Source organism: Typopeltis vanoorti, chromosome 11 (genome assembly GCF_054136105.1).
Source record: "Typopeltis vanoorti isolate ZY-2024b chromosome 11, IOZ_Tvanoo_1.0, whole genome shotgun sequence".
Classification (NCBI taxonomy): Eukaryota; Metazoa; Arthropoda; class Arachnida; order Uropygi; family Thelyphonidae; genus Typopeltis; species Typopeltis vanoorti.
Genome location: NC_143559.1, coordinates 88,999,861 through 89,023,978, shown reverse-complemented (window position 1 = coordinate 89,023,978; position 24,118 = coordinate 88,999,861). Strand labels below are relative to the sequence as shown.

The window sequence follows — 24,118 nt, the reverse complement described above, 5'->3', positions numbered from 1 at the left end:
ATTCCTTTTGGATAATGCCCTTGGAATCGTAGAAACAAATCAGCATTGTCTTTACTTTCGACTTCTCCGAGTGACTTTATTTCAGATGCCCATCTTCTGGTGGTCTCCACTCAGCACTCTGGAGCTTTGTTTCAGGCTCATACTTAAAACACCACGTTTGATCACCAATTATGATCATTTCAAGGAGGTTTGAGTCCTTAAGAACAGTTTTAATGAGGTCCTTGCAGTGTTCAATTCGATACATTTTTTGGTAGTCGGTCAACTTGTGGGGAACAAATTGCAAATTCAATTTATGAAGGCCCAAACTTTCGGTCAAAATGTTATGCACAGTTGATTTTGGAATCCCCAATTCATCTTCAATCAATCTCACGGACTATTTCGGGTTTTCTTTGATGAAATCACGCACTTTTTTTGGAAGTTAACTTTGCTCAGTCCAGTTTTTGGATGCCCGGCTTTTTATCATCCTCAAGCGTCTCACAACCACTTTGAAATTGCTTAAACGAATCGTAAACTTGAGTACAGGATAAGAATTCATCACCATATGCTTTTTGAAGCATCTGATGCGTTTCAGTAAAACTTTTACCAAGTTTAACACAAACGTTAATCGTAGCTCTCGGTTTGAAACTCATTTTCCAACTGTTCGTCAAAACACACTGTCACTCTCGGAGTGACAGTGTGTTTTCGGCTTCTAATGAAATAAATGTCATAAACAGTTGACACACCACACTCACGAAAGTTGCCGCTTTAGACAACAAAAAGATACAATAGGCGGCGCCACTAGTTTCTTCTATTTTCATAAAATTCAGTTTCTTTTCAGACAGAAACTTGAAACCTTCCAAGAGAGAAAAACCAGTATAAATGTCAAAATTAAAGAGATTAATAATGTCAAGGGAAAAATATTTTCAGTAAATTATTTTTCTGAAGAGCCAGAAAGTACTGATATTTATAAATAAGGTGACACAAGGCTCACCATAATATCATTATTATAATATCAATATCATAATATTAATATTATAATAATTGACAGGATACCACATGGAATTCTAATCAGTAAACTGCAGCACATGGGGATGGATGTAGCGTTGGCAAAATGGATAGGAGGGTGGTTGATGGAGAGATATCAAAGAGTAGTTTATTCAGGAGTAGAGTCCAAAAGAAGGGCTGTAACTACTGGTGTGCTGCAGGATTTTGTTCTTGGACCACTGCTATTTATTTTGTTCATTAATGATATAAGTTCATTAATGATAAAGGGTCAGAGAGTTATTGTTCTGGAGTTATAAAGTTCGGTAGAACCAGAACCGGTGCTAGGGTCTTTGCCGCCCGCATGCAATTTCTATCTAAGCGCCCCTGTAACGATCTGGGCGTGTGTGGGTCTTTTACAATAATAAAAATTTTGATTAATTGAAATTTCTTAAAGAAATTTTGACAGAACAGCCACACGTTGGTTTGCTAAATATAATGAACCGGGGGTGTTGACTAGGCCGGATAATTGTTAAAAACCCATATATTTAAAAAATTCTCAAAAGTTAAAGCAAATTTTAGGTAACTTTAATGAATAACTTCTATATTTCGGCTGCAAATTGTCCTACTTTGGCCAAACAGGCAGAACAACAAATATCAGGATTTCAGAACACCAAGACTACATCTGGTTTCACCAGTACAGCCGTCTGGGCTGGCAGACCATGCCTTAGATACCCACCATAAAATTCGTTGGAAGAAAACAAAAATAATCCATCGCAGCAAGTTTAAATATGAAAGATTATTCAAAGAATCTTCAGCAGCTCTAAAAAACGTTCCTAACCTCAGCAAATTTGGGTGCATGAAACTGCCCCAAATTTGGAAGACTTTCATTATGAGAACTTCAGCCCAACTGCAAAGACTACCAAATTAGCCCGCAAGAGGGCACCATTAGGACTTTAGGAACAATATTAGTTTCTTGCTTTCTTCCTCACTTGCTTTGTGTTAGTTCCTGAGTGCACATACCATATCTTTATGTTCCCAAAGATGGCAATGTGACATTTGCCGAAATATAGAAGTTATTCATTAAAGTTACCTTTAATTAATATACTTTATATGCGTTGTTTAATTCCGCAAACTAATTACCAGTTATGTCTAACCAACGTATAAGTCTTACTACTAGAATAAAGCAAATTTTGATAAAGCCACTTCACTTTAATCATTGAATATAATGATGCAGGGATTATAGCCTACTCACCGACCCGAATCGCTAACAAAATTAAAATGAATTTTAATTAGTCAAAATTTATTTGAACTAAAGTTTAAAAAATTCTTGCATTTTACAAGTTACTAAATTCTTAGTAACTGTAAAAATTTTTTAATAATTTTTATAAGTGGAACTATCTTTTAGGAAAATAAAAGAAACTCAAGATAGATGAGAAAATAAGAAAAGAATTCAGAAATAATTAGAACATTTAATATAAGTATTCAAAAAATAACATCTTTACAGAATAACACAAAATAAATTAAATTACATAAATATACTTGAAATTTTTTTAATTAAAATTTTTGGGTTTCTGATTTCATATTCACAAAATTAGAAATAATGGTCTTAACGTCTAATTCTGCACATATATCATTTTCAATAGCTATTAACGCCAAACTAACAAAAAAACCAAAAACCAAGTCTTTTTTGTGACATACTTGTTCCTTGAGTAGGTATTAATCAATTTCAACTTGGAAAAGGAACGTTCACCACTCGCTACACTAACAGGTAAGGTTAATAGTATTCTTAAAGCAATTGAAAAGTTGGGGAAAGATAAATTATTGGACACAATAAAATTAAGAATATCGAAAGGGTTTTGAATATTTAAATTATCCTTCCAAAAAATATCCCAGAAAGCACATAATCCGTCATATAGTTCTATTGCATTTATGTCTTTATTGTTGCAGTCCTTCAAGAGAATCTCTAAATCGTCACAACTTTTTTTGTAAATCTTCATTATTAATTTGTAGTAATCTATACAAGAAATTGAAATTATCATAATATGTTTTTAGTTGTTGAAAACGTTCTATCAACGAACCCATTGCAATGTCTATAAGTGTATAAAACACGTTCACTCTAAATTTATCTTCTGGCGATTGTGGCATTTCGTCATGATGCTCGTAGTCAAATTATCGTGTCTTCTTTCATCGTCAAACTTCCGTAGCAGTTTTAAATTCTTGTTCTCCATCCACATCTTCACTCAGTTCTTTTGTCGTTTTTAGAACTTCTTTAAAATTTGTATCTGATCAATACTCTTGTAAGAATATTTTTAAGTTTTCGATAGATTCTAAAGCAAGTGTAATGTTCATATTTTTGTCTTGAAGCATTTTATTCACAGGGTTTATTCTGTTAAGTAAATCATGCCAAGTTATAAGACAGCAAATAAATTTGTAGTCCTTTATTTTAGCACAATGTGCTTCATGCTGAGTTTCTTTATTAAAATTTTCATTATTTAAAATTGCAAAAAGTGCATCATAAATTTCTCCTAACTGATATCATAGAGTGTGAACTGCATTAATTTTACTTTCCCATCGCGATTCTGATGGCTGTTTCAATGTTAAATTTTTTACAAACTTTAACAAGATTGCCCAACGTTTGTAAGAGAATGAAAAGAAATTGTATATTTCTTGAATAATTGCAAAGAAACTAATTGTATCTGCATTCACTTTAGCTGCATCATTAATGATTAAATTTAAGAGTATGAGCAACACATGGCACGTAAAAAGCTCGAGTATTTTTGTTCAAAAGCAAATTTTGGAGCCCATATTTTTTCCCTTTCACATTTGCCCCATTGTCACCCCTTGACCTCGCATGCTTCAATGGGAATGTTCCATTTTTCCAGTTGTTCCATTACTGTTGCACATAAACCACATCCTGTGGAATCTGATATATCTGCAAAACCTAAAACGTTTTCCTGATCTTGGCAATTCCATTGTCACAGGAAACAAAGCGAATAATAATGGTCATTTGTGTTGTTTTACTTGCATCAGGTGTGCAGTCTAAAATTATGGAATAATATTTAGATTTTCGAATTGATAATAAAATTGTATCCCTGATTACACTACTTAAAGTTTCCAATATTTCATTTTGACTGTCTTTACTCAAATAGTGTACTCTATTGTTTCATTGCAGGGCCCTTTCAACATGATTTTCCATAACAGGATCAAACTTCACAAACAGTTAGACTAATTTTATAAAATTGCCATTATTCCTTTCATATAATTTATCAGATGATCCATGAAAAGCTAAATTTTGGCTACCAAGGAATTTTATAATTTCAATCAAGCATTCTAAAACACTCGTCCAATGTCTCTTTTCCATTTCATACATGCTTTGAGTCTGGCAATCAATAGTAATTTTGTTTTTTAAATTTTTATCAAGTTCCTTCCATTTTAAGAAATTTTTCATGTGAGTAAAACTAGTCTCATGTCTATGCAAAGTTGTACTTGCATTTCTCCAATCGTTATAACCTTCTACAAGACTACTTGATTCAGTAGGTGTGAAAAGTTTGCAATAAAAGCAAAAAACAGAATTTAAAGTTTTGGAATAAATGAGCCATGTTCTTGGCACAAGCTCCCCATTTTCCATTTTTCTGTTATAATACGTGTCGCCAAATATACGACCATATGCATCTCTGGGATATATTATATTTTTCTTTTGAACAGGCCCCATTTCAATTAAAACAACTCGTAATTTTTCATCAATATTTCCCCATTCACCTGGATCTTCTAAATTTACATAGACTAACAATGTGTTAGTTTCGTGGTCAACTACAACTAAATTTTCTCCTAACTGTTTTTCACTTAAATCATGCATCTTGTTATCTTGTTCAATAGTACTTTCATGCAAACTGGATGATGTGCACGGTTCTTCAACTCTAATTTCTGATGTATCGAGTTGGTTACAATCTGCTTCAGAATATTTTAATATTTTAACAAATATATTAAGAGCCCCAGTTTGTTTCTTTCGCAGCATGACACTTACGATTTTGTGCACCAGATAACTTTTTTTTAATTTTTGATTCCATTTCTATTTTATACCCACAAGAAATTATTACACAACACGACACAGAGATGAAATAATAGTCCACACTGTGCTACTGTCATTAGCCTTACTGAGATGCATACCATATGACTGGTTAACTAGCATCAAATGTTTCATACGAAAATTCGTTTCTGCGCATAAAAACCTTCACCATTTCACTTTAGATAGACTGCAGTGACACAACATTCTGCAGGCAAAGCATTTAGCCTGCTCTAACATGACACAGAGACGAAATAATAGTCCAAACTGCGCTGCTGTCAGTAGCCTTACTGAGATGCATACCATATGACTGGTTAACTAGCAACAAATGTTTCATACGAAAATTCGTTTCTGCGCATAAAAACCTTCACCGTTTCACTTTAGATAGACTGCAGTAGACACAACATTCTGCAGGCAAGCATTTAGCCTGCTCTCACTGCAAAATTGTAAACAGCTGGCTGATGAAAGAGGTGGCAACATACAAATTTTTTAAATTTTTATTTGGTGGATCTGGCCTTATTTATTTTAATATTGATCATTCTAAGAATTTTTTGTTTTTATGATAAAAATTTTGTTTCTAAACCAACCTTACTTTATGGCAGTGAGATATGGACAATAAAAAAAGCAGAAAGAATTGAATCATCCAAAATGAAATTTTTGCGCAGAACTGAAGGAGTCGCAATAATGGACAAAATGAAAAACAGCGAAATCAGGAAAAAACTTTGAATTACAACCTCCCTATGAAACAGTGATTTGCTATTGAGAAAAATTGAAAGAACACATACTAAGAATGAATAGAAGCAGAATACCTAAACAAATTCTAAATTACCACCCAAAAGGTACTCGATGCAGAGGAAGACCCTTAAAAAGATGGAATTGAGTCCGGAACAGGCCACTTGGCCTATAAGCCTGGAAAGGAAGAAGGAAGAAGAAGAATTTTGTTTCTTAAAAATGAACTTATGAACCACGCCCCGGCGGCGGCATCCCCTTTGTACCAGCGCCGCATGCTCTGCATGCTCGCTTCCGCGGGCCCTGGGTAGAGCAATAATGAATATGCATAATGTCAGAATTTTGCAGGATGATTTGGATAGATTGGCAGAACGGGCTAAGGAGAATGGATATCAGTTTAATGTAGCAAAGTATAAGGTTATGCAATTTGGGATGAAAACATTAGCAGCACAGCAGTATACCACATTCGTGGAACTGTACTCCAGGAAATTGATGAAGCCAGAAATTTGGGAGTGTTGTGGATAAAGAATTGAAGTTTAGGTGGGCACAAAGCAAATGTGGCCAAATCAGCTCATCAGATCACTTGGTTACTGAACAATACTTTGATAATACCCATCTTGACTACTGTGCCCAGATTTTGGCACCATGGTTTCTTCTTCTTCTTGATGAGGAGGAGGCAGAGAGGATTCGGAGGCGAGTGACCAAAATAATAGCTGGTCTATGGAATGAACCTTACAAGAACAGGTTGAAGATCTGTGGGTTACAGAAATTCTTTGATAGGCAGAAAAGGGGTGATATGATTGAGACATTCAAATTACTGAGGGGTTTTTACAAGATTAATTCAGAGGAAATTTTTCAGAACAGGTCTGGTGGTGGAGGAATCAGGACCATCCATGGAAACTGAGCAACAGTGTAGTTAGCAAGGGTATTAAGAACTAGGTTTTTTATTTGGAGAGTGGTGAATGAGTGGAATAAGCTGCCAGAGTCTGCTGTGGGTGCCATGACTGTGAATGAGTTCAAAGCAAAGTATGATAGATACTGTGCGAATGCTAAATAGTCCTTGACATGATGTTTATGGCCTCCCTCAATGAGTGTAAGGACTCCTTGGAGTTGCCTGTAATAATAATAATAATAAATAATATCGACTATTAAAAATATGAAATGCATAGAATTTTTTTGTATAAAATGAAGTGTTGCCAGTAAGCATAATTAAAGATTTAGCTAACTATTTGGCTAATTTAAAGTAGGGGAGTTCAGTGGCATATACTATGTGATGGAGAGAGTAATTAGGTTTATGAATTTTAGGCAACCAATATATCTGAGGAGAGACCAAAAGGTTTGAATTCTTTTAACAACTTCAGGAGTACAAAGTGTGACATTTTGTAGAAGCCTTTTTAATGTTTTTTTCTGAGGTTTCCACCACTGAGAACTGGTGGGATCATAATGTAGTGGTTTATAAATAGTGTGGTCTTTGTGCTCAACTTTGTGCCAAAATGCATAACCTTACACTTTGCTACATTAAACCGATATCCATTCTCCTTAGCCCATTCTGCCAATCTATCCAAATCATCCTGAAAAATTTTGACGTCATGTATATTCATTATTGCTGTACCCAACTTTATAAATGAACAATTCCTCTCAGACCCTTTATCATTAATGAACCTATATCATTAATGAACAAAATAAATAGCAGTGGTCCAAGAACAGAACCCTGCAGCACACCACTAGTTACAGCCCTTCTTTTGGACTCTACTCCTGAATAAACTACTCTCTGATATCTCTCCATCAACCACCCTCCTATCCATCTCACCAACGCTAGTGGTGAGACCATACCACTTATCAACTACCAACATCTGCCTTGTGAACACAAAAAATACATCCACCTTCACAGCTATGGTCAGTCAGGTCTAGCTGACCATGCTTTGGTTACGTTGCACAGGATCAGATAACAAAAAATAAAAATGACTATACTTCATCACAGTAAATACAAACTTGAAAGACTATTTAGAATCAGGAGCAGTTTAGAAAACCAGCCTAATCTAAATAAATATGGTTGTGTTATACTTCCCAAGATTTGAGGAACTTTAATTCTTAGGCCTGCAGCATAACAGCTAAGGATAGCCAACTCCCATAGGACTTCACGGTTAAAATAGACTAATTTCTTCCACTTATTGTTGTGTGTGTTTTTGTGTGTGTTATACAATTTTAATATTGTGTTTCTAAAGATGTCTCTGTGATAGAAACAAAATATCAGAACAATTAAACCTGCTGTTTAATTATTTTTCTGTGCTGTATTCCTTCCTTTAAATCTTATTATGAGAAACCAGCATTTACGTCTAAATACGCATTTAGCTGTAGCTTGAGAATGGCAGAATCCATATTAGTAATCACTAATTAACTGATGAGTCTTCAGGCAGTGAAGAAGCTGTGTGTTGATGGCCTTCATCATTTCTGATAATACTGAGTGAGGGTAATGAGACAATATTTGTATAGCTTTTATCTCCTGTTTAGGCACAGGCTGTAAAGCTTGCTTCTATACTGTTGGGAAGCAGTCGAATGATTATTTAGTATTACCGTTAGTTCCGAGCCTCACAGAATCCAATGGCTCATCATAGGATGTCAAACACTCACAAATCGCAATAACTATTGTACTTTGTCCTGAAGACATTCAGGGTAGTAGTACAGACTACTCATTCTAGCAATGCATTCCTCTTAACTTTTGTTCTCCTATCACTCGTTATCCCTCTCATCTTCCTGTCTACCAATCTTTGTATACCACATTTCCTTAACCTATCCTCATAATGAACATTCTAGAGTTTTGAAATAGTCTCAGTTATTTGCCTCTCTCTCTCTCTCTTTCTGTTTCCTTTATTACACATATAACCAGGTGACCTGATATGCGCACAAAAATTCAAATGTGGCCTGATTAGTGTGCCTTATATAATGGAACTATTATTACAATATCTTCCACTTACATCTCAAGTTTTAAATCTATTACCTCCTTATCCATACTTGTCAAGATTCTTTTCATAATAGCAGGAATTTTCTGGGTAACCTTTACAACTTTTGTGATGTTTTATGAACTTCAATTCTCTATCCCCCATATCCCCTTGCCTCATCCTGGAGACAAGTTCTTCCAATATGATGATTAACTTCTTTCCATGTACTGAGGCCAAAGTGCATGACTTTACACTTAGCAGCACTAAAGAAGTGGCATTCCTGCTCTTCTGCTTGATGCACCAAACTATTCAAATCCTGTTGTGGCATCACATCAGAATTTCCAGAAAGAAACTGGGGATCCCACTCTGGAGACAAAATATGGCAGTAGCTATTTCACACTTCCTAATTTTAGATAGTTTGATGACTAGAGATGGAGTAGTCCTGCCAGATGGTCTTGAATGTGTTAAGAAATGTTGAGTAAAAATAAAGTGCTTAGAAGGGAAGGGATAGGAGAGAGAGAGAGAAGTACTGAGGGATAAGTGGAAGGTATGAAGAGTAAGTTAGGAGAGTGATGGAAAAGATTCTAACACTTTCAAAGCTTACTGATGAGAGACAAACAAAAGTAGAAATGAGTGGAAGCTACTATAGGAATAAGAGAGATGGAGAGAAAATGGGAGAATCAGGGAAAGAGAAGAAGTTGAGAGAATACAGGAGCAAGAGAGAGAGAGATGAAAAGAAGATATCTGACAGAGCAAGAAGAAGGATTGTCAGAGTGGGAGAGAGGTAAGAGAGGAATAAAGACAGCTGTGAGAAGTGAACTTATGAAAATTTGATGATTTGTGGCATACAAAATAGGATGTTAAAGAAGTGCATACTGGAGGAACAGCAGAGTGTGACAGTGACAGAATGACAATGAAGCAAAGCGAGAATGGGGATGAGGTGAAAGTGATGGTCGGTACAAATCACTTGAGAAGTAGCATGAATCAGCTAGTGAGTTGAGATAAATGTTAGAAATTGTACAGTAGAAATGTGCAAGAGGAAAGAATAAAGAGAGTATACTGCCGATGTATGATAATACAGAGTTGTCTGCACAAGAATCTCCATTGGACTCCTATTACCATTGATCACCTAAGGATATTATTTCTAAAGCTTTATTTAATTAGAATTTAACTATTTACAAGGGGAACAATGAAATTCTGATTAAATAAAGCTTTAGAAATCAATTTTGCAGCAGGCACTCAATAGGTTAATCCTACAGAGAGTGAAGAGGTATCCTCTCATAAAAAAAAAGAAAAGAAAATATGCTCATATGTAGGATATGTATAGTGCAAAATAAAGGTGCATCAGCAAGATTAATATCAGAAAGAAATTAATCAACCATCTTCAGATTTTGCAGTCTTTTGGAGTTGAGTATTCTCTGCTTCACCACCCATATGTCAGCCTAAAAGCTTTGATCATCCTCCATTACATTCAGATTGTCTTTGTTATATGACTGAACAATCAGAAATTAAATCTGCCTTTCCAGAAAATTCTTCTGCTCCTGGTCCTGATGGTTTTACTGCAATTAAGTTGATGAGTATTCCTTTCAAGATCCTACAATCTACATGTTAAATCTAAATCTTCTCTTGTTTATTAATCATATTCCTCCACTGCTTAAAAAGTCAAGGACTATTTTCATCCCTAAAAAATCAAATGCTAATCATCCATCTCAACATTGATAAAGTGTTTACTGAAGATATTTTCTCATGATATTAAGCAAAGAGCCTTCATTCCTGTTGATGGATGTGCCAAAAATATCATCATATTAACTGCCTTAATTTTTGAACTTGTCAACTGCAAGTTTCACTTATGATTGCTTTGATGGTATTACAGAAAGCTTTGGAAAGTGTTTTCCTCTTGTGATCAACACTATTGACGATTACTGACCAACAGAATTCTTAAATAGTAGCCAAGAACATGTGGTGATACTGGTGACCAAGTATTTTGCATATATATGCAGTGTAAGTGACACAATATTTGCATAAAGGTTTATAATTCAATGACCAGTATGTGTATTATATCTTCAGTTGATACTATCTTTAGTAACTACAGTCAGCATTCCATATTCAACCTTACTCCTACTAGCAGCATTACTGTAGAAATCTTTATGATCTTGGACTGCTGCTTCTGTGAATTTCTTTTCATATGCCAGCTTCTCCCTTCTCACCACTTATTTTCTCACACTCATCATTTTTTGGGCCTGCATATTCTTGTGTAACTGATGAGTACCTCCTCTATATATCTTCTCAACATTCTCTTCCTCTGCAGCTCTTGTATAATTTCATGACTCATTCATTTCTTTTCCACTCCACTTATCCTATTAATCCTAAGAATAACATCTGACATTGCAAAAATAACTAATAATCTCAAAATAAATCTCATCCACAACTAAAATTTTACCTTATCTTCTGCTTATGCAACTGTGTTTTACTAATCCATTTCCTCAGCATCACATTTTTTTTTTTATTCCATTGAAGCATTCATCAGCCCAGACACCTCTCATTTAAACTAAAAAATCACATCAACTGGTAGAATCATGGTGATTTCGTTTATTTTTCATTGTTTAAGCGTTAAACCAGTAAATAATATTTTTTAAAAAATATATTTAATTAATTTTAATTTTTTTTTAATTTGAAATTAATATTTCTTTCATAAATACTCACATTTATAACTTTTTTGTATATTTGAGCTGGTCCACTACATTCTGAATAAGGATACTCAGATGTAGCCATTTCTAAAATACACATTCCAAATGCATATACATCAACAGATTCATCATAATGTTCTTCATACATTTCTGGAGCCATAAATTCAGGAGTACCTAAAATGTGAATGAAAAAATATTGAAAATATAACATAATTTGATTATCATCATCATCATCGTCAGACAACCATGGAGTTAAAGGACTCATAGTGGGAGGTCCAGTTCACACACACACACACAGCTCAAAATGCCATGCCTTAAATACACTCACATTCTCTGCAGTCACCACACTCTCAGGCAATGCATTAAAATCATTCACCACTTTCCTAGCAAAAAAATCTACTTCTCATTCCTTGTTCACATCTTTCTTGTACAACTTCCAGAAATTACCTCTCATTCTTTTCCCATCTTCCACTATTCTATGAAAAAACACTTCCATGTTAATCAGATAAAAACCTCTCACCAACTAATATAATATATCTTTATCATATCCCACCCTCTTCCTATCCACTAGATCAGAGGTGTTCAACCTATCGATTGCAGAGCGATTTTTGGCCGATCTCTTTACTTACAAATTTAATTAAAACTGAAAAACATAATATTTTATTTATCATTTTTTTGTATTATTTTTAATTCGCTTTAAGTTGCTATTGTTTATTTATTTTTCGTTAAAATTGTCAAATCAGTAATTTTCTTATAAGTCCGGGTAAATGAATTAATTTGGATCAGTGGAAGTCAAACAGTGAGCCGAGTGAATACGATTATAAGCAAAGTGTAAAAACTTGATTGTAGCTTAAATATTAAATATTCCAAAGCACGTTACATCAATTTTTTACTTAGGTTAAGTCCCATGTGAATATTGTAAAAAAATAAACTTTGTTTGTCTTGGTATAGTTTGTATTAGATGTTTTTGTAAACAACTCTTTTTAAGCTAACTGCTTTAATAAGAATATGTTAGAGTGTTAAAAACAAAGGCAATGTTTTTGTTGCCGAAGCTGTACATGCCGGCATTAGAAATATTGTTATTGAAACTTGTATGTATGAGAAAGGCTTGCAGGCTTTAAGTGTAAACATTTCCGAAGTCAGTCAGAAAGAGTTCAAACAACTTTCCGATGGCCAGCAACTTACAATCAAAAGAAAGCAGAGGAGAACAAAAGGCGTGCGAAACTTGAAACTTAAGATGAAAGACTCATACTGATTCTTTGGAGGTTGCCAAACTTCATGCGAGATCTCAGAGGAGGCCTAATAAAAAGGGACTGAAGCAAGCAGAAGGGGTCCCGGTTCCAGAATTGCTGTCAGAGAGAAGGCAGCCAGGTCCAGAGTCGCCGTCAGAGAGAGTGCCCAGATCCACGTTGCTTGAGAGAAGAGTTTCCCGCTTCCAGAAAAGAGCTTCTCGGTTCGAGATGTCGCTAGAGAGAGAGAGACTACTTATAGACTGCAGACAAGGTTTCAAATTGCCGAAAGCAAGAGTTCCAATTGTCAGAGAAAAGTTTCCAGGCTAAGTTAATGTCAGACATTCACCAGTTTGTTGCTTTTTCATTACAATTTTATGAATCAAACGATTTCACTGATATTGCTCAGTTAATGGTATTTATTCGCATGGTATTTCAAGATTATTCAAGTAAAGAAAATTATACCATTATTGGGAAGGACTAGGGGGAGAAGACTTTTTTTGGCATTTGATGAATTTGTGAAACGACACAAACTTCCGCTTTTTAAACTTGTGTCTATTACTACTGATGGCGCTCCTACAATGATAGGTAATAAATCAGGCTTCGTTTCATTATGTAAAAACAATGACAAATATCCATATTTTTTAACGTACCACTGTATTATTCACCAACAAGTACTGTGTAGTAAAAGATTAAACACAAAAGATGTTTTGGATATTACATTTAAAATTGTAAATTCTGTTAGAGGAAAAGCCCTGCAACAGCAGTTATTTAAATTACAGGCAGATGATGATGATGATAGGGAACTTGTGTTGTACAATAATATTTGCTGGCTCAGCAGAAGTCAATTTTTAGAAAGATTTCTTGTATTAATTAACGATATAAAAATTTTTCTTGATGAAAAAGGAGTTATTTTCCACAATTGAGTGATAAAAGATGGTTGTTACACTTATCGTTTTTAGCAGATTTCTGTACGAAATTAAGCAATTTAAATTTAGAGTTACAAGGTAGAGATAAAAAATTAATTGACATGTTAAGTTCAATAAAAATTTCCAACAATACTTACTTTTATTAAAAAAAAATATAAATGACTGCGAATTTAGACAGCTCCCATATTAATTAAAATTTTTTGAACAAAATCAAGAAATGCTTCGCTATGATTTAAAAGAATTTATTCGTGAAATAGAATTAGTTGAGGAAGAAATAAATTCAAGATTTAAAGATTTTAATAAAAATGAAATGACTGTATCTTTTATCAGTAATCTATTTCAAGAAAACTTGAACATCACAGAAATTTTAAAGAAAATTAGTGAGCTGTTTGATATAAACCAAGCTGAAGTAGAACTTGAGATAATAAACATTCAGAATAGTTTACATTTAAAATCAATAAACAATGAAGTCATTTGGAAGTATGCACATGAAAAATTCCCAATATTAACTGATATTGCACGAAAAATTCTGTCATGTTTGTTTCGGATCGACATACTTGTCAGAATCAGCTTTTTCAAATATGACCGTCATAAAAAATCAATTAAGAAATCAAATTACAAAATGATCATTTGGATGATTGTCTGTGATTGACAACTTTGTCATATCAACCTGACTATGAAAATATTGCGAGGTCGAAACAATGCCAAATTTCACATTAACTTTTTTTTTTAATCAACCAGCATTTCCTGTAACTTGTGAGTTTGTAATCAATCTGTTGTTTTTTCTAACTTTGGTTTTCCAAAATAGAGAAATAAATATTTTATTCCAATATATATATATTTTTTTTTGTTATATTAAAATAATTAAAAGTGGATAAATAAATTTTTAAATACACAAATAAAGTTTTTAGTTGTTTATTTGTGCATAATCAGATATCAGGTTGGGGGAATGTGATCTATATAACAGAGAAGATTGCAGAATAACTTATATATAAGAGAGTAGATCGCGGAATAACTTTTTACAGAAAAGTAGCTCACGTAGTAAAAAAGGTTGAACACCACTGCACTAGACATATAATTTGGTAAAAGGTTTTTATCTGATCAATGTGGAAGACATTATTCATACAATGGCAAGAGATGGGAGGAGAACAAGAGGTAATCCCTGGAAGTTATACATGAAGGATATTGAGCAAGGGAGTGAGAAATAGATTGATAAAATACAACCTGCATTTTGTTGCCTCTTCACCTTTTCAGAGGTGCAGAGGCAACTGATTGTCCTTGTATGTTGGAACCATAATCTTCTCACTTCTAGAAGTCAGTGTCCTCTGCATCATAGAATCTGTTGTGGACCAGCCTCCCAATTTCAGATCCCACTCCATCATCACCCACAGATCTCTTATTTCCTCCACCTTCTCCAATATATCCCCACCCCATCACTGTTTTCCGAATTTTAAAACCTTTCAGTTTGCACATTGAAGTGGTAACCACACTCCTATGCCCATTCATTCCGGCTCTTCAAGTCCTCATGTAAAGTCACAGTATCTGCTCTACTCCTCACAATTTTGCATCATCTGCAAATAACTGAATATTCCAATCCCAATCTTTCCCAATGTCATTAACATACTTAATGTACAAGTTAAACAGCAATGGCCCTAAAACAGATCCCTGAGGCACACCACTAGTGACTTTCCTCTTCTGGGATATTGCTCCCCATACAGAATTTTGCTGATACCTATCAGATAGTCTCCAATCCATTGCACTAATCTATTATCCAACCCCATCCATTCTGATTTAACAATTAACTTATGTGGCAATCTATCAAAAACCTTTACAAAATCTATGTATGTCACTGTGTTTACATCTCCCCTTGTCCAATGCACCTGTCACCTTCTTGTAATAAGTAACTATATTACTAAAACATGTTTTCCTTTAACAAACCCTTGCTATCCTTTAAAAATACAGAAATAATACTGACACAGAAAATACAGAAGTTTTTTTTTTTTTTTTTTGGTGCAAATGGTACACAAGCAGATCAAGAAATATCTCACTAGTCTTATCATCTAGTCACCTCAGTGGTAAAATGATTTTGTTCCTTACTACTTGTAGATTATTTAAAATCTGATTCTATAACTGCATCTATTCACTTTTTTAAACATTTACATTCAATTTTTTTTTTCTGAGAAACATTATCCATGCATATGAATTGTCAAAAACTTGCATGCCATTTAAATTCTATTTCACTGACTACTTAGGAATTTATTATTACATAAGTATCTCCATAGATTTGGAAGTCATCACAGGAGACTCACACCAATAATTATTCACAGAATACCTATTGTACCACTCCTTAAATTCAATCACTGTCAGGGTGCTCTCAACTACTGCTGACAATTTATCTTATTCATCACTTTCCAACCATTCATCCTTTTACACAACTTGCAAGGGTGATGCTATGGTTCTTTGTCACCTACTCATGATGCATTGACAAATTTCTTCTTTGTCAATTTGATAGAACCCCTTTAATAACTAATAAATTTCTGTTATATTTCCTCTTTTTTGCTGATCACACAAACTTTTCAACCTATACACCTTCAATCTATCTTTACATGGAACATTTCACAGACCTATCACCATGTTGGTCACTTGTCTCTAGATCCTTTCCACCACCTTCTCATTACCAAGACTTCTCATCGCAGGAAACTCACACCAATGATTATTCACAGAATACCTATCGTACCACTCCTTAAATTCAATCACTGTCAGGGTGCTCTCAACTACTGCTGACAATTTATCTTATTCATCACTTTCCAACCATTCATCCTTTTACACAACTTGCAAGGGTGATGCTATGGTTCTTTGTCACCTACTCATGATGCATTGACAAATTTCTTCTTTGTCAATTTGATAGAACCCCTTTAATAACTAATAAATTTCTGTTATATTTCCTCTTTTTTGCTGATCACACAAACTTTTCAACCTATACACCTTCAATCTATCTTTACATGGAACATTTCACAGACCTATCACCATGTTGGTCACTTGTCTCTAGATCCTTTCCACCACCTTCTCATTACCAAGACTTCTCATCGCAGGAGACTCACACCAATGATTATTCACAGAATACCTATCGTACCACTCCTTAAATTCAATCACTGTTATGGTGCTCTCAACTACTGCTGACAATTTATCTTATTCATCACTTTCCAACCATTCATCCTTTTACACAACTTGATGCTCTAGTTCTTTCCCCACTCATGATGCATTGAAAAATTTCTTCTTTGTCAATTTGATAGAACCCCCTTTAATAACTAATAAATTTCTGTCATATTTCCTCTTTACTGATGATCACCCAAACTTTCCAACCTATACACCTTCAATCTATCTTCACATGGAACATTTCACAGACCTATCACCATATTGGTCACTTGTCTCTAGACCCTTTCCACCACCTTCTCATCACCAAGAAACTCATGTTAGGTCATCTGATTTTATGATACTGGATTACAGGATTATCTCCTGAAATCCAGTACCATCAGTGTAAACTAAAAATGCCAATAAATTATATTCTTGTTTAATCCTAAGTAGTAAGTTAAATAGAATTTAATTGGCATGCAAGTTTTTGACATTCTTATTACCCTAACAAAGTAATTATTAACCAGACCTCCATGGAATCAAAAGACTCATTGTGGGAGGCACACACTGTTACATACAAAGCCTATCAAACCATGCTTTAAACTCATTCAATATATCAGCATTCACTACAATGTCAGGCAATGCATTCCACTCACCAACCACTATCCATGCAAAGAACCTGCTTTTCATGCCCCTGATCACACTCTCCTTATACAGCTTCTTGTTCTTCCCCCATTTCATGAGAAATTTCTTACATAATTAACCCAGTAACAACTCATTACCAACTTAAATGTCTTAATCATATCCTCTCACTTCCTCCTATTCACAGGGCTTAGCAAACTACGTTCCCTCAATCTGTCTTCATATCCCTCATTCCAAAGAACAATAGCCACCTTAGTCAGTCTTCTCCAGACCTTATCCAATATATCCTCATCACCATGAAAACCAGGAGACCAAATCTGTGCACAATAATTCAATATGAGGCCATATCAAAGCCTTACACAATGGAATGAGAACCTCCCTATTTCTGAACATTAAGGTCCTCCACATCATTACCATAATCTGATGCAATGACTACATAACTTATACAATGTAAACTCTGAACTTCAGATCCTTGTCCAGCACAACTCCAATTTCTCCTATCTCCTCAACTTCATCCAAAATTACCCCGGCAAGTGCATACTTTACATCCCATTGTTGCCTACCAAATTTCAGAACCTCACACTTTACAACACTGAACTGACAGCTCCATACTGTTGCTGCTCATACAATCTATTCAAGTCCTCCTGTAAAGCTACATCTACTTGATTCCTCATCACTCTCTCCAGTTTTGCATCATCTTCAACAAGCTGTATATCACAGTTAAACCTATCCCAATATCATGAATATACAAATTAAATAACAATGGTCCCAAGACCCCTGCAGTACACCATTTGTGACTTTTCTCTTCTGAGATGAGAGCCAGTTGTCTATCCAACTCATCCAATTAATCTGCTCAGTTTAATTACCAACTTGTTGTGTGGCAATCTATCAAAAGCCTTTGCAAAACGTAAGTACACGACTGTATATGCATCTGTATATTTGGTAAAGCATGACCTTCCTTTTAAAAACCCATGCTAACAGGCACAAAGAATATCACTGTCATCAACTCATTTTTGTATCCTATCTCTCTCCAACCTATCCAATATCTTAATTACATGTAGTGATATTCATGTCCTATTGCCTTATCGACATCTAGCTTAATAATATATACTCCTTACTCTCATATACCGCTTGTTTCTTCACCATTAAATCTTTTCTCATGTCATTCTCTACACTTGAGCTTCTGCTTTCACACTGAAGATGAAACACCCTGATGAACTGCTCACTGAGTACCTTGACTATATCAACTGCAGCAATTGACAAAGTCATAGTTTCCCACTTTCATCTATTAACATCATCTTGCCATAATCATTCTTTCTAACTGCCAAATATTGAAAAAACTCCTGAGGGTTTTCTTGGCCTAATTCTAATTTCTGCTCGTACTGCACTTTTGCTTTCCTTATCAACTGAGTCACCCTCCTTTATATTTTTTGTGCAACCAATTATTGCCATTACTCATCTTGTGCTGCCTGCAAAGTGCCTTCTTCCAGATTTCATGTTTAATCATCTCATTCATCCATTTGATACCTTCCCTATTCAGCCTTTTAACCTTCGGAATACATTCACACATTAATGCTGTTAAGTATTTCTTTGCAAGTTCCCAAGCAGCATTTATTTCCTTGCTGCTCAACTTCTCATTCCACGTTCAAAGCTGTCTTTCCTAAGCTTGTTGGAAAGAATTTTTTGCAAGAAGAGATACTAAGATACCCAAAAAGAATGTCAAGGTATCTCTTCTGGGTCTGACTCCCACTGATAAGACCTCAATAAAGGTCAACAGTTGTCTGGGTAGTGGTCCTTTCCATAATACTTAGCATTATACCACACCTGAAAGGATCTGTGCTTAATATTATGGAATATTAAGGCAATTAATGTGAAGTTATTAACTTCTATATACAAGTAGTATAGTCATAAAGATACTTCACCCACAACCTTTGTTTACTTATACTTGGATAAATGATTAAATGAAAATACAATTTCTTGGCTTTTTTAATTTAATTTATGATCAAGTGAAAAAAACTTTCAATACCCATCAATGTAATACACAGTATGTAATCTTTTCCTCTCAAAGTGCAGAACCTGACACTTGGCGATGTTACTGAAAACCATCATCCTTTGACCACATTGCCAAATTATTTAAATCATCTTGGAGGAGCTCTACATCACCTTTATGAACTATTTATTGTCCTCACTGGTGTAGCATCACAAGCAAACAACTGGATACTCCCCTCAAATTATTCCCTATATGATTATTAATTATAGATTACCACCTAAATGACTACAAATAACAAGAACAGAAAGAAAATTTAAAACATTTGTTCATAAAACTAGATTATTAAATGACACAAATATACAATGGCTATATGAACAAAGAATTAACCAATATTTAGATAAAATAAAACAAAATTAAGAAATAGAAATAGAAGAGCTTAATATAAAAATGATACTAGATGCAGCAAATGAAAGCTTGCAAAAAATTCAATAAAAGGAAAAAACTGAAGATATGGGATGATACAATCAAAGAAATAATCAAAATGAAAAAAGGAGCCTATCATAAATGGTTAAGCAGTAAAAGATTAAAAGATGAAATATAATATAAAAGAATAAGAGCCATAGCTAAAAGAGAAGTCAGAAAAAGACAGAGAATCATGAAACAAATTTGTTTCTAATTTAGAACATGATTTATATAAAATAAGACCCAATGTACATAAGATTTTGAAACATTTAAATACAAATACTAAAGAAAACATAAAATTAAACACCAAATTGAAATTAGAAGAATTTCTAAATTTCTACACAGAATTGTGGACAGATAAATATTTTAAAAAAGATAACTGGCAAACATTTAATGAAATTGAAAAGCAAATAACTAAAGAAGAATTAGAAATCAGCCTGAAAGAAACAAGAAACAGAAAATCACCTGGAGAAGATAACTAGGTTCAGAACTATATAAATATGGAGGAACAAAGTTCAAAGAAAGACACCTATTATTTTTAAATAAAATCTATTCAACTGGTAACCCCCCCCCCCAATAGAATGGAAAAAAGTAATTGTGATTCCTATCTTTAAAAAAGGTAGTAGAGATGACCCTAAAAACTATAGAGGTATAAGTATATCAAATTTCTGTTACAAAATTAGCAAAATTTTAAATAACAAAGTAATAAAATATTCTGAAAACTTTATTTTAGAAATACAGAATGGATTTAGAAAAGGACGATCATGCATAGCCCCAACCTTAAAATTAATCACAGAGAAAAGAAGAGAATACAATTTAGAAACACATATTACATTTATTGACTTTGAAAAAGCATTTAACAAAGTTAAAAGAAGCATTTTATTTAATATATTAAAGAAAGACAATTGATATTTGTCTTTCTTTAATATCCTAATATCCTAAAAGCTATCATAAGTATATATATGAAAATAATCAAATACAAATAAGATTAAATCATGAGCTATCATATACGAGAGAGATAAACCAAGGGGTCCAACAGGGGTGTCCCCCTTTCAGCAACTTTTTAATATTTACTTAAATGAAATAATAATAAAATGGAATAAAAATTTCCATCAAGGTATTAAACATTCTCCTACTGTGAACTTAAACACTCTCCTTTTTGCCGATGACCAAATAAAAATAATTATTATTATTACCCCAGACCTAATGGAGTTAAAGACTCATCTCGGAGGTCCTTTTATCAAACACACAGCTCATCATACCGTGTCTTAAACACACTCAAACTATTTACAGACACTACACTCTCAGGCAAGGCATTAGAATCATTTACAACTTTGCCCGAAAAAAACCTGCTTCTCACTCCCCCTACTCACATTGCTCTTTATACAGTTTCCAGGTATGATATCTGGTTCTTCCACGATCTCCCACTATTTTCTGTAGAACTTCTCCAGCATTGATCCTATAACAACCACTTACTAACTTGTAGGTCTCTATCATATCTCCCCTCTTCCTCCTCTCCACCAGACTCTGCAAATTAAATCTTCTCAATCTTTCCTCATACTCGACATTCCAGAGGTTAGAAACTACCTTAGTCAGTCGCCTTTGAACCCTTTCCAACATCTGTTCGTCCTTCTGAAAACCAGGTAACCAAATCTGGGCACAATAGTCCATGTGTGGCCTAATCAAAGCCTTATACAACAGAACAAGAATCTCCCTACTTCTACAAGTCAGTGTGCTCTGCATCATTCGCAGAAACTTTTGTGTTGTCTTCACAATTTTGGCTATGTGTCCCCTACATTTCAGATCCTTATCCACTATCACCCCCAGATCTCTTATTTCCTCCACCTCCAACAATATATCCTCACCAAGCATAAATTCTGCATCCCATCTTTGTTTTCCAAATTTTAAAACCTTACATTTTGCAACATTGAACTCACATCCCCATTTCTGTGCCCAATTACTCAATTTATTCAAGTCTTCTTGTAACTCAATTTATCTCACATCCCCATTTCCGTGCCCAATCACTCAATTTATTCAAGTCTTCTTCTAATAATTACAAATTCTGAAGATAACTTACAGAAAGCTATTTTAAATCTAAATGAGATAGCCAAAGATTATGGTATGATAATATGAACAGAAAAATCAAAAACTGTCAAAAACTATGGCCTTTAACCACTTTACTGGCCATTATGGATCAAATATGTATCCATCATATATTTCAATGTAATATAAATGGTATTACAATTTTAATATGCACTTCACATCCATGATAACCTTGACGTCTATCGAGTCTTGGATGGTAGCATGGTTAAAGGCCAAGATCAGGTAAGAACTAAAATAGTAATAGATAACAAGATTTTAGAACAGGTGAATTCAATTAACTACCTAGGTTGCATAATTATATATGAAAGTGAAAAAGACAAACTAAAAATTGCAATATATTTAAAAATAACAGATGTAATTAACCCTATATTTAAACCAAACCTAGTTCAAAAACAAACCAGACTAAAATACCAGCAAAGCTGTGGGACTGGATGGTATTTCACCACGGGTTTTGAGAAAATGTGCTAAAGAACTGACAGCTCCATTGACCTGGCTGTTCAATAAAAGTCTGGCTGCAGAAAAAGTACCCAAGGAATGGAAGGAAGGTAAGATAGTGCCAGTGCACAAGGGCAGTAGCAGACTGGAAGTGTCTAATTATAGGCCAGTTTCTGTGTCATCAGTAGTTGTTAAGGTCTTGGAGAATTTAGTGATGGACCATATACAGCATTGAGCAGATGAGGGTAATGTTATCTGTGAGAATCAACATGGATTCGTTAAGTGGCACTCTTGCTTTAGTAATATGATTGCCTTTTATAATAAAGTGACAAGAGCAGTTGACGAGGGAAAGGCATATACTTCCATTTTTTTAGATTTTGCAAAGGCATTTGATAGGGTACCACATGATAAGCTGATACTTAAGTTGCAGCAATTGGGTTTGGATGTCGAGTTGTTTTCAGGATTGGCTGTCTGATAGGTATCAGAGAGTTGTATATGGTGAAGCAATATAAAGGAGGCAGAAGGTCACAAGAAGATTGTACAATGCTCAGTACTGGGACCTGTATTGTTCAACCTTTATATCAATGACATTGTCAATGGATTGCAAGGGGATATTCAGTTGTTTGCGGATGATGTGAAGCTGAGAAGGGTTATCAGTAATAGTGCAGATGTGGCAGCCCTGCAAGAGGATTTGAATAAACCAAACAGATGGGCAAATGAATGGGGGTATCGGTTTAATGCAGCAAAATGTAAAGTCTTGAAGTTTGGGATCCATTAATGGGAGGATGCATACTCGATTGTGGAGGAGCTATACTGGAGGAAGTAGGGGTGACAAGAAATCTGGGGGTGATGATTGCTAGAAAACTGAAATTCAGGGAGCATATTGCAAAGGTGATGAAGGTAACCCAGAGGATTGCTGCAATACTGAGAAGGACTCTGACCTGCAGAGATAAAAGAGTTATCATTCCATTGTATAAGACCCTGATCAGACTACACTTAGACTATTGTTCTCAAATTTGGTCCCCAGGATTTGAAGTAGATAAATTAACTATGGAAAGGGTACAGAAGCAGATAACAAAGATGGTTTCAGGATTGTACAATGCCGGTTACGAGGATCAACTGAAGGAATGTAGACTGCAGAGTTTGGTGAATAGAAGAAGGAGAGGTGATATGATTGAGACTTTTAAACTGTTCAGAGGTGGTTACAGGGTTGACACTGGGGAGTTCTTTCACATGGTTCAACAGAGGGATGGAGTGATGACAAGGGGCCATCCCTGGAAGTTACGAAAGGAAGCTGTGAGCAAGAAGGTGAGGAGTGGTTTCTTTGCATGGAGAGTGGTTGAACAGTGGAATGCATTTCCTGAGAGAGTGGTTTAGAGCAAGAATGGTCAATGACTTCCAGGAGTTGTATGATAAGCTTTGTGTTTCCTAAGAACGACCTCCCACGATGAGTCTTTTGACTTCATGGAGGCCTGGATAATAATTATAATAATAATAAAAGTATACAATACATTAGCCCTACCAGTCCTAATGTATGGATGTGAAATGTGGAATAAAACAAAAAGACAGAGATTAATAACAGCTGAAATGAAGTTTATGAGAAAAACTGCAAAGTATGCTCTATTTGATCACAAAAGAAACGAAGAAATTATTAAAGATGTGGAAAGTTTATTTTTCACTTGGTTAGATTATAATAAATTTAGTTTAATCCTTTATCCAAGTGTGAACAAACAAAGTTTGCACCTGAAAGTATCTTCAGGACTGGGGTAAGGTGGTACAACAACGGGAAACTCGTTGCAAAGGTGGAGCAAGCTA

At 34.6% G+C, this 24,118-nt stretch overlaps 1 protein-coding gene across 5 annotated transcripts in view; it reads right to left on the bottom strand.

The window, feature by feature from the left end:
* LOC150101835 (uncharacterized) overlaps positions 1–24,118 on the bottom strand; it is a 574,375-nt gene that overhangs the window by 332,117 nt on the left and 218,140 nt on the right. For all 5 annotated transcript variants that reach the window (XM_090400439.1, XM_090400440.1, XM_090400442.1 and 2 more), the window contains one exon: positions 11,398–11,555. In XM_090400439.1, the coding sequence (XP_090256565.1) occupies positions 11,398–11,555 (158 nt within the window). The remainder of the gene's footprint in view (positions 1–11,397; positions 11,556–24,118) is intronic.